At 34.4% G+C, this 12,842-nt stretch overlaps 1 protein-coding gene across 2 annotated transcripts in view; it reads right to left on the bottom strand.

The window, feature by feature from the left end:
• The window catches only part of golga3 (golgin A3), a 32,127-nt gene extending 24,475 nt beyond the window's left edge, over positions 1-7,652 (bottom strand). For both annotated transcript variants that reach the window (XM_039771464.1, XM_039771465.1), the window contains exons 1-2: positions 7,331-7,652; positions 5,582-5,838 (exon numbers count right to left, since the gene is read on the bottom strand). In XM_039771464.1, coding sequence (XP_039627398.1) covers positions 5,582-5,708 — 127 coding nt within the window. In that variant the 5' untranslated portion in view covers positions 5,709-5,838; positions 7,331-7,652. The remainder of the gene's footprint in view (positions 1-5,581; positions 5,839-7,330) is intronic.
• Positions 7,653-12,842: the final 5,190 nt, after the last annotated feature.

Below are 12,842 nucleotides of genomic sequence, written 5' to 3'. Positions count from 1 at the left end.
ATATCTTTTGGTATTTCACTTTCCCACATCAACTTTGGTCTGATTCCTGAAATGTTACAGCAGCTGCTAGCTTTAGTATTCATTATTTCACTTAATTCTGTCAAAAATGTGTCTACAAAATGTTGACTAAAGTGAGTCTTCAACAAATGACCCTTTAATATAAATTTGCAAAACAAAAATACAGGGAAAAAAAAGTTAGTGGCGAGGGTGTGGGAGACAACATGATTTTCATTTTCATCAGTTCATTTTCTCAGAGAACGTTCTCTTAAAAGAAATGCTTCCCCACCACTTACTTTGTTTACTTTTGTTTTTTGCTTATAGCTAAGAATCAATTATCTATTACATTTAACAAATGAGAGTAATTAAAAAAATTAAAGTTATAAGTGTGTCAGTTATTTTAGTTAAGTATATTATTGGATAGCAACACCTTCAATTGGAACATATTCTAAAAAAAGGAATTCCTAACCTAGATTGTTCTCCATAAAAAAAAAACAAAAAAACTTTGCATATTTAATTTCCTAGCAAAGTAACTCTCCAATCAGTAGTGTGCAGAAGTCTTAAGTCTGTTTTATGTTTAACCTACCTTGTATTTTTTTTAAATTGTATGCTTTTTTTTTTTTTTTGAAACGTACCTTCCAATTTTGCTCACAGTGACAGATTCGAATGAAAAAAGGGGAAAAAAAAGACTGGCTTTGATGCCATAAAGCAGACGGTCTGGTTTATATGGGAACACATCAAGGCTGACATGTGTTCCCAAAGTATATTTGATGCGCCTTCTGAGCACTTCCTCATAAATTAACATGACATGTGCATGATTTGCAGTACCGACAAAAAGCGGGAGTGATTTTAGCCGCATTGTGTTCAAGTTGGAACGTTTTGTCAGAATCTGAATTTGGTTATTATCAAAATGTCATAGCAAACCACTTTGCAGATCCTACAGGATCAGTGTGCGTAATTCAATGTTTGATAAATGGTTCAATGTGATGAAGCAAAATGCTGACATACAACATGCAATCATACAAATGTACTCGTGGTGCTTTTGTTTTAAAGCGTCACATATTACTCAACTTAATGACGCAATACATTTTAATGGTCTGCATCTTCACAACAGCATCAGAATGTATAAAAAAGTTTGTGCCACAAAGAAAAAAAATTAGAGAAACAGTAAAAAAGTCTATGTTGTGATTTAAATTGGAAATTTCAGCTTTAATCTCGAAATGTCCACTTTAATCTCATAATTAATTTTGTTAATAATGTATACCATTGTCAATGTAATCTAATAATTGACCCAGTTATTAATCACTATGTGCTTCTGGGGCTTCCACCTGTACTGACAGCAGCAGCAGGCAGCGACTGCCACACAGAACACATTCAATTTATGACATTTCAGCTCTCTACACATTTAGAATCTTTAGATTTATACTTGATATCACTTTCATGATGAAATGCATTAAAATATGTATATTACATTTTACAGATAAACAGTTAACTTAATTTAAATCATGAATACTGTTAATAATTAAACATGTGGGTGTGACACGGTGGTGGAGTGGTAGTACTGCTGCTTTGCAAGGAGTCACATCCCTTGTGGTCCCTGCATGACGTTTGCATGTATTCCTGGTGGGTTTCCACAGTGTGCTCCGGTTTCCTTACAAGGATATGCAGTTTTCGGGATTCGAGGATACTAAAATGACGTTAGAGTATATGTGAACTTATATTCGCCTTACGATGACCTGATGTCCCATCCAGGGATTGTTTATGCCTCGCTCCCGATGCTTGCTGGAATAGGCGCGTCCCTGGATTAATGGATGTAATCATTAAAAATCCAACCTTTTCAGAGATACTGTGGCAAGGTGTCCTGAATTTAATGGATGTTTTGGGCAATTCAAAACATATGTTGCCGAAAGTTGTTTTTTCACCATCCGGTGGAATCCTCCAGATTTACATAAAGTACTGCACAAGTTTAAACAGTACACTGTTTGCGTAGCAGTAGATTCCATAGGCAAACATGTCGCATGAAGTATAAACCCAGCCTTAGCGCAGTGTGGGCAAAGTCAGTCCTGGAGGGGAGCAGTGGCTGAAGGTTTATGTTCCAAACTGGTTACAAATAATTAACTTAATTAGAAAACAATCCTTGACAATATTTTAATTTTGTTGCTTCTTAGTGCTTTAACACTACCATGTCATTCTCATATCCTAGACTTTTTTCCTTTTTAAGGATGTCAACCAAATCAACTTCCCAACAGTGTTCAGAAGCCATTAAGAAGGCTAACAGAATGTTAGGTTATATAGCGTCTTGATGTGTGGAGTACAAGTCCAAGGAGGTTCTGTTCAGCCTTTATAATGCACTGGTGAGGCCTCATCTTGAGTACTGTGTGCAGTTTTAGTCTCCAGGCTACAAAAAAGGACATAGCAGCGCTAGAAAAGGTCCAGAGAAGAGAGACTAGGCTGATTCCAGGGCTACAGGGGTTGAATTATGAGGAAAGATTAAAAGAGCTGAGCCTTTACAGTTTAAGCAAAAGAAGATTCAGAGGTGACATGATTGAAGTGTTTAAAATTACGAAGGGAATTAGTACAGCAGATCGAGACTTGTATTTTGAAATGAGTTCATCAAGAACACGGGGACACAGTTGGAAACTAGTTAAGGGTAAATTTCGCACAAACATTAGGAAGTTTTTCTTTACACAAAGAACGACAGACACTTGGAATAAGCGACCAAGTAGTGTGGTAGACAGTAAGACGTTAGGGACTTTCAAAACTCGACTTGATGTTTTCTTGGAGGAAACAAGTGGATAGGACTGGCGAGCTTTGTTGGGCTGAATGGCCTCTTCTCGTCTAGATTGTTCTAAATGATTTGAAGCCTTAAGTGGATGGCTAATTCTTCATCCATCACTTTTTTCTCTTCACTTTCCTTCCAAGCATTTAATTAAAGCAGATAGTGCAAGATAAATACATACAGATGGAAATGGAAACAAGCTAAATGGAGACTTCTTTTGCCATTTGCATCTTATTGCTAATAAGAAGCAATTAAAAACTAAGAATATAACTGTTAAGACAAAAATAAGCAATAGGGGTTCCAAATCATAAGGAGTAGGACAACTAAAATGAAGCAAAAAATGTTACTTGAACAATAAGTGCTTCTTATTAAGCAATTAGGTTGGAACAGAAACCTGCATCCACTGTGGCCCTCCAGGACCGACTATGCCTACCATGTCTTAAGAGTTAAAAAAAGTAAAAATAGCATGAGAGAGATCTGGAAAAAGACTAATTTTTAAGGAAGGCAGTGAATGAAAAAATATAAACCACAAACCTCTTGAAAGACTCAGAAAAGCTTAGACTGTAAACCAAATTAAAATATGAGGGAAACAGTCAACACTGCTGTTCAGTTCCGTACCATGACCACTCTATGTGAACAGTTGTGGTGAGATTGGGCAACACCTAAAGTACTCAGGGTTTTAACCTCTGTCAAAACTTTTTATACCAAATATTAACTGAATGGGTCTAGCATGTTATTATTGTGTTAATTATAATTTCAGAGGGTTTCAGAGGGGTTGCTACTTAATGTTACTGGCAATTATGTGATACCACTTCACCACTCTGTTGAACCCCTAAATGGATAGGACACATACTGACAGTATTGTTTAAAGACCTTTGTAGGTTAACACCTAACATCATAACCAGAAGACATGATAAAAAGACATAAAGTAGGTTTGAAAAACCTTACAAAAAAAGTCTACACATATATCCTCAAAAATGTCATTGTGTATTCAGTTTCAGTGAATACATTATTACACAACTGTATATGCACTTTTTGTCTAGAGCTTATAAATGAGACATCCATCCAGACCAGATGGGATTGTTTCATGCTAGTGTGGCTGTAAACATAAAATGGAAGTAAATTAAACAATTAGAAAAATTGTATGTGCTAATTAAACATGTTTGATCTCATTTAAAAACAAGTTTCATGTTGTGTGTAATGCTATTCAATTGGTATACAATATCTTTTGGAAATTTCACAAAAGATCACATATACAGTAGCATATTTGTAATGGTCTACAAAGAGTCTAAAACAAAATGGAAACAGAAACCTGCATGATGTCACTCTTTGTCCATTTGGCTTGCTTTTCGTCACTGTTTACATGTGCATTCTGAACTGTCCCAGGTTAAGCAAGTGCAGTAAGTTTGCAACAGTGTACCCTGCAACTGTCCAGTACAAAGTTGTATCTTGCCTTGTGCACAAGGGTTGTTACCCCACAGTCCTGAATTGTATAAAGAGGCCAGAATATGGATGGATGGATGGATGGAAAAGCAATACAACTAAAATCATTTGCTTCCATACAGTATGTAGCTGGTGGGGAATAGCATCAGAATACACAGCAATATGGAAGGTCAAGAACAGTTTCAAACTGCCAGTGTACATATACACAAAAGAGGAAGATTTCACAAAAAGTAATACAACTTGCTTTTCTAGAAAATACCGAATGCCCTTCTCCCAAGGCAAAATGACACACCCTGATATTACATACTCCTTTATTTGCACAATGCATAAACGTGTGAAACATGATATCCAAATGTAAACCATGTCAATGGAAATTAAGATCTGAAAGCTAGGCTAGAATGTACCCGGAGCAACAGTGGCTACTGTATGCATCATAAACAACCATCCAAGTACTGCAGAAAGTAGACCTCAGCTACTGTACAATCAGAAATCCTTTAGATAGATACTTTATTAACTTACTTCTGGTTTTTACAAACTGAATAACAGTCAAAATAAACCAGTAATTAGAAGGGCACCAGAATAGGTTCTGCTGCTTTTTAAAATCTTGCTGCATCCATTTTTCTTTTTTATGATTTTTTTTTATAACAAAACACAAAGCAAATAAATGTAACCAATATTAAGATATTACATCTTTCTGCAGGAAAAACAAATTAAGAATATATAACTGTTTTCAGAAATAAAAACGATGAAAACATTCAACAAACAAGGTTTACTATGTTGCGATGGATGGCAAATTAAGAACAGTCCCATTGGTTTTATGAATATAACATGTTCACAGTCCTGCAACTAAATTTAGGGATGAAAGCCATTTATTTATAAAGTATGACTAGTTCTTCTTAATAAGTATATCTCATTTAAAATGGAAAACAAAATCTTTAATGGATATAAATGGCCATTTAATTTACTTATGGCTTAATTTTACATTGCTATATTGAATTCTGACAGACATTATATGGAATTCCTACCCCTAAAAACTGGAGAAAGTGGGAATAATGAATTGATGGGTGAACAAATATATTTTCTATATAAATATGATGCACTGATGAAACCACTTCTTCGCTTCCCATGTCTTGATAAAATACAACCAAAACTAAATTTCACATTCTTTTTCAGATGAGTATCTATTTATAACTTACATATTTCACTATTTTGTACCACACTGTGGACATATGACCTCTATTGTACTAAAATTAAGAAACACATATTTGAAACTCAAGCAATAGTGATGCTTCCAGGCACATGTTTTCTTTTAGAATAGAATTTGGTAAATAAATAAATAAATAAAACAAAAAAAATCCTTACCAATTAGTCCATTTGCCACTGATGTACTATTTTCAACACCCTCTGGTTGTTGCAGTTCACTGCTGACTTCAACAGCACACAGGCTGTCAGTCTTCTCAGAATCTTGATAATTTATTGCCATTTCCATTGTACCGAGAATAAGAATCTGCTGGAGACTTCTTTTTAAACTCAAAAAGAATAGTTTCCTATTGTCCACAAGCTGCAGTACCTCGGCTGCAATGATGTTCAGTTTTGCAAACCATTTTCAGCTAGTCTTTCTGTGAAATTTGAGCAAGATATGGAATTAACAATGTGAAAGCTCTTCACTAGTTATCAATGCAGATACAAAAAAAAGAAAAAGTAAAACAAAAAAACACATACAGACTAACACACACACACACACATACAAGTACACTTATACATACTGTATATATTCCACAACAACCAGCATGTGTTTTTGTCTTACGTTCTCTTTGGATTAACATTTCTTAACCAGTTTGGAGAAGGCACACTTGACCATTACATGCACAATGCAATAGACTGGTAAGTTAATTTGCAATATCCAATGTGTTCATGGTGCGTCACTTACCAGCTTTCGAGTAATAATATTCTGGTAGCACAAACCATGTACAAACCTAAGGTATTGTGACAGTAAGACCCAATAACCTAGGCGATAACAGATTCTAGAAGCATGACATAAATACATTATACTAACTAGCTGGACCAGTGTTAAGAACAAGAACCCATGCAACACTACCATATTTGTTTGCACAGCATGAAAAGGATATCTGGAACATATTTATAACATTTACACTTTTAAAGTGGTATTAGTCATTAATCAATGTGCTAGGTGGAGACAAACATAAAATATCTAAAAAGTATCTGTAGTGCATGACTTTATACACATTTTTAAATATATTTAAATCAATCAATACTCAAGAATTTATCTCACTACATGAGGTAAAAAGTACACTTCCAAGAATAATTAAAACCAAATGACACAAAAGGGTGATGGAACAATGTGTCTGAAAATGGAGAATAAACTTCATAATAGCAATTTGTACATTTTTTGACTGGAAAATTCAATGAAAAGGTAATCAGAGCCTTGGTCTCAGTCTTAATTGCAATTCAATAACTCAAGGGTCTGTCTCTAGATTGATAAGACAGACAGACATCCCGCCCCAAGGGGGAAATCTGGCATTACGTTACAAACATATAAGTGATATACAGTAAGAGAAAAAAGGAAACGGTCAAATACAACTGAAGCAGTGAACAACGGCCAGTGCATTTACATTGACTGGACATGACAACATCCCCATTACATTAAACGGAGTCACGTAGTGAGCCTGACGCCGTCCCAAACCACGGAGCTCAATGACAACACGTGAAGCATCATGACACATACAACTTTTAAGTACATACATGACTCTGAGAAGGATAACTGATCTCGTTGACTATGTGAAACGTGTGTATTATACTCGATTATGTGATTTAAAAGGCCTTTCTAACTGCACCTCTCGTAATATTAAATCATGTCACAGAAAATATGAAAAAAACAACGGAAAACTGTGTCTTGACATGCTGGCAACTAAACTATATTTACCTTAGATTACAAATGCATTTATTTAAATAAGTGTCCTTATGGAAAAGTTACACTGAAATCCAAACAACAATCTTGTGCTTAAGGACGACTGAAAACACAAGAAATACAAGGGTGGAACACAAATATATACTTTCCGCCCTTAAACAAAATCTTCAAAAGCCACTGACCCTCTTTATCCTTCATCCCCTGCCTTTGCTTGCCGTATGCAATCTGCTTATTTGAAATGTTTCCTCTTTGTCGGAGTATTTTTTCTTATACTTATCACATTCATCAACACGACTTCAGTCCCCTGACGTGGCTCCCCGGTCCACTCACTTTTTCGCTCCTTCCTGCAACATAATACGTTGACCCTTCGTTCTGTATGTGCAAGTGGTCGGGTGCCAGTACAATAACAAATACAAATCAACTTCTCTTTAGCGTACGGAAAAGACTGTAATTTCTAAAAGTATCCCGCTTAAAATCATACGTCGAGACCTAAGACGGGAGACCAGTGGAACAAATGACTTGTATGCAGTGGCACGTACGGAAGATATTACTGGGTGTACCTTCCTTTCTGCTCAAAGGGGCGGTGGGCCAAAAGGTGGTGCGAGTGTGTTGTTGAGTTGCTTATGACACAGTGTTGATCGGTACATTTTCCAAAACCGGCGACTCAGTAATACTGATGATCAGTGTCGTTGATAGGTATACTTATAAGAGAGGATGAAATTATTAAATATGACAATTGCATTATTTTTGTTCGTGTTTTAAAAACGATTTAGAGTCGATAGCAATTGTAAACCGATCGTGCACAAATATCCCAAAGATATTTTGCCCAAAGATGCATAACAAATAATTAACATCGATGCTTTGCAGTAATTACGCCCGAATACACGCTGGCAGGAGCCAGCTACGCAATGGCACCAAATCATTACATGCGTTGGTTATTCATAATTCATTTTCTTTTCCCATACATTCAGTAGCAGTGGAGCGGAGTGTGCCTTCACAGGACCAGTTCACTGCCAGCCACAAGTACAATGCCTGGCAATAGTTATGGAATAACTACTCTTGGAGGATGATCATTAAGCTGTTTTACTTTGCTGCAAAAAGCAAAAAAAAAAAAACGTGATACAAAACTATTTTATTTAACAGTTGAACATTCTGATATTTTAAAGCATACCTCAAAAAATAAATGCAATTTTTGTTCAGACCAAGTAGAGGAAAAAATTATAAGCTTGTCATGTCAGAACCAAGAAGATTGGAATCATTGGCAAAGGCCAATATTTGAATATTGAATATTTGAATCAATGTGATATTTCAGTTTTTTGTTTTTAATACATTTTTTAAAATTGTGAAATCCTATTTTTACTTTATAATTGTCAGTAATTGAGTGTTGTCTGAGGTGAGGAAAAATGATTTTAACAGGAAGCTTAACACATTTTACCAAAGTGTGTAAAAAGTGGAAGAATCTGAATACTTTATGTATTATGCATACACACTGTATGTGTGTATTGACTTCAATGAATGTGCTACAAACACTTTTTTGTCGCTGGTATTGTATTACTGTCACTAATCTACGGGAGACACGTGTTAGAATTTCCTTGTACTGCGTACATACAAATACATTTTAATTTGTAGTTCACCACCTTTATACGGAAGTTAGTGACCTCTGCTGGCGGAAAGTTGCTATTGAGAATAATGTGTACCCTAAATGAACCAAGTTCACTTCTAGAGGCCTTTCGTCGCTGCAGGTTTTCATTCCAACCATTTACTTCTTTTAATTGGATACTTAAATCAATTAGGAACGTCGTTACTTCTCGGTTTGTGTTTTCATTTTTATTTATATCAATTCAGAAGTTACAAACTGGTTATGCTAATTTTTTACTGAATGAAGCAGTGATTTGTGTATCAAAAACATAACAATTCAGTATTTTTTTATGTTGTTCTTTTTAGCGTTTTGATTATTTATGCCATTCTGTCCATTAGCATTCAGTGTTGTTTGCAGTGGTGACTGTTCTTCTTGTCATTAATTGTCAGCATTCTGATATTATTAAGAGAGCAAATTCCATAGAAAGAGTGAATTAAAATAATGACTCGATGAGTTAAGCATCTGAAGTAAAGATATAGCAAAAAAAAGATAATTATCTGGTTTTTTTTTATATAAATGCAATTGATTATGAAATTGATTGGAGCAGAAAACTTGCAGCCACAGGGGGTCCCCAGGAATGATCTTGAGAACTACTGCCCTACATTACTAATGTTATTAAAATCCCTGATGCCTACTCTAAGACTTTTTAATAAAGTATGATAATTAACTACTATTGCACTTTTTTTTCATGTTTGTACAAAGTGGTTAATAGTATATGTTCTGAATGCATACAGAATTAGAAGAATTTTTGTTTTCAAATTCTTAGACATACTCCATTCACCTATTTACTAACTCTACTCAATAAAATTCTAGGATTTTGCCAGTACTGGTATCCAAGACAGGAATCATTACTAGACTGACTGCCTTTCCATTGCAGGGAATGTATACTCAGGTCATTTAATTTCTGCCAAAAAAGTCATTGTTGTCAAGAAGCGGTAAAAACTGACTTAATGGTTTTCATTCTTCCATCTGTTATATTTGACCTTTTTCATACAGAAGTGAAACTTGGGCCCGATCATTTCAAATGTAACAATCCGAGCTCCCAGTCCCCCACAGGGTGCTGTAAAATTAGGTCACATACAGCTGTTTGATTAAAGTAGGACTATTAAAATAAAAAATGGTTTACTTTGCATATATTTTCAAATATTTGAACAAGATATATTTTTTTACAATGGCTATTTTATTATTTTTTTATTTATTAAATTTTGTCAGTCAGGGTAGCTTTGCAGCTAAGGAATTTGACTTTTTAGAAATAGGTAGATTGAACAATGTTTCATGATTTGCAATTTGCTTTCATTATAAATATGATGTAAAAAATTGAGAGTGTGCGCCCCTCGACTTTCTCATATACTGAGATAGAGGAAAAGGTCATCAGAACCACTTCCATTTGCACAATATTTTTCAAATATCATATCTCTTTGTTTCTCAACATAACTAATTGATAATATTGATACACAATCATTAATCTCATTTATAATCAAACTTTATAATAAAATGATATTTTTGCACTTACAGAGATCAAAAAACTGTGGTGGAATTTCTTCATGATTACATATGCATTACTTAGATTATGCGCAAAGTAAAAAGAGTTATAGTCTCCTAAAAACAAAGAAGTGTCAGTACATTATATAATATTTGTTGCAATAAATTGCTATAGATAAAACTGTATTTAGCTACATTTAATTATGATAATGATGGCAGAAATAAAAAAAAAACATTAAATTAAATGTATAACCAGGAACATGACAGGGACGTAGCAGCTTATTGTTCCTATTACATCTTTATATTTCCATGGCATGTTCAATGTTTACACGTTATTGTTAAACTGATGATGTTTAAATTCAAATAAAATTAATAATGGTTATTGAAAGAATATGTGTTATATTGAATAGTTTTTAATATTGTGTATACATTTATATTTTCATGATACAAAAAATGTGGGTGGTTGTTTAAATAAAATACTATTTCTATTTGAGTAATTTTTCTCAAATTTCATATCTGTTTGCTTTTTATCATTATATCTATCCAAAATTTGTATCATCTATCTGTAATTATAAACGTAGTTTACTTGAAATTTCACAAAAAAGTATTCAGTTAAAGTACCACTTCCGGTTGCTGGAAGTGGACCAAAAGTTGATAGGAATCCTTATTTTTGACTTAAAGTGGGTCTCACATGCAACGGAAAATCTTAGGAACTGCCATTTTTTAGTTTTTGGAGTTATTAGATTACAATCTGATGTTATAAGGTAGTGGTGATGGCCAAATATGTCTTCATTCCGGTCATAGCACAATGGAAGAAGCTAGTATGCACACAGTATTTTACATACTGCAAGACAAAAACCTAGCAACTCCACTGACCAATGAAGAAAGACAGTCTACCAATGAAAATATCAGATTATGATCACATGATTTAAATGCTGAGACTGCGTTATGTAAATGGTAGGTATTGTTGAATGTTGAAAAAAACAATATTGTGTATGTGAAGCTCTGGAAAAATGAAATCTAGAGATCATTAATTATAGGGGCAACATCATTTTTTCACTTTGCTGAAAACTTGAAAGATGTAATATAATAAGCACAGACACACAGAAGATATAATTTCAAAAATTGTATTTTCGGACTCAGGAAGGTCTAAAACATGAAGATTCATCAAAATCTAGAGGGACGATTCCTATAGTTTCTCTATACTATGTATACGAGGAAATAAAAAAGAGTGGGAATTGTGCTTAATCTCAGTTATTCAAGTGACTTTTTGAACAAATCCCTTGCAGGAAAAAAATAATCCAGAGGTTTTTAAAGTAAGGCTTACATTTAGCTAGTAATAATTTCAAATTATGGCACTGGAGGTGGTAACATGTTACATTTTGACATGCCAATTTCCAGACATGCAAGTAAAAGTTTCCCATGTACTGTGTAAATTTGGCAATAAACTTGAATGTAAATTTAAACAGATTGACCATGGCATAGAAAGGTAAGCTTATTTGTCTTAATAGTATTCTTTTAAGGAAAGTATGGCCCAGTGGACTAAAAAGTAAGACTGCTAGTTCATTGACTTATCGTGTTACTCCAAGTAAACCTCTTCAGCTACTATTAGCCTTGGTTTCAAGGTGGCAGTGTTTATCCTGCAGTTATTCAGGTCTTTTCTGTTCCTTCTTCAGAACAATGGCCTAGTACTGAATGGAGAGTGTTTTAAATTGCAGCTTGTTCTCTGGTATCGGAATGGCATCTCTGAGGTACCAGATTTACCCAACTATCTACATGATATAACAATGGTTAAGATCTAAATGGCAAAAGAAAAATGTACAATATTAAAAGGAGTACAATATTTTGTATGCATTACCCTTTAGCAATTAGATTAAGATGTAAAGGGGAAAGAAAAAAATCAATATTGAAAGGAGTCCAATATTTAGTATTCATCACCCTTTAATAATCACTGATGTCTGAGTTTTTTGTACCTGGGTCCCTGTTAAAGCAGCAGACCCAACGTATGCTGAAACACATCAGATAAATTATTACTTTAAAGTAGGATTGAAATTTTAATTAGTATTTCAGTTCCAATGTTGATCTCATTAGTGCTCTGGCATGGTCACTGAGAACACTGAGGTCACTGAGTCTCTCAAAAAGGACTGTACTTTTACACATGCATTTTATTGTACAGCTCATGAGAAGAATGTCATTCTGTCATTATTTCAAAGAGTTAGAAATGTAAACTTTTTCTCAATTAATTCTCCATGAAATTAATAAAGTTCATCTAATCCTATCTAATTACCATAGCTTATTATGGATGGCACATTGTTACAGTGGCTTGAACTACTGCTTTGTGGATCCAGAGTCCCACACCTGCTCATTGTCTGTATGGTGTTTGCACATTCTCCCTGTGTCCATGTGGGGTTTTCCTCCCTTATCCAAAGGACACTACCAGGATAAGCTCTGGCTCTGACTCCCTATGACTCATAAATGGACTAAGTGGGTTTGAGAATATTATGTTGAGATATATACAATTAGCAATGAGTGAATAAGTACAGCAAGAAATGGATGTCTCATCCAAGGCTTAT

Source organism: Polypterus senegalus, chromosome 12 (genome assembly GCF_016835505.1).
Source record: "Polypterus senegalus isolate Bchr_013 chromosome 12, ASM1683550v1, whole genome shotgun sequence".
Classification (NCBI taxonomy): domain Eukaryota; kingdom Metazoa; phylum Chordata; class Cladistia; order Polypteriformes; family Polypteridae; genus Polypterus; species Polypterus senegalus.
Note: the sequence above shows the minus strand (reverse complement) of the source record. Positions and strands in the feature narration are given on the sequence as shown.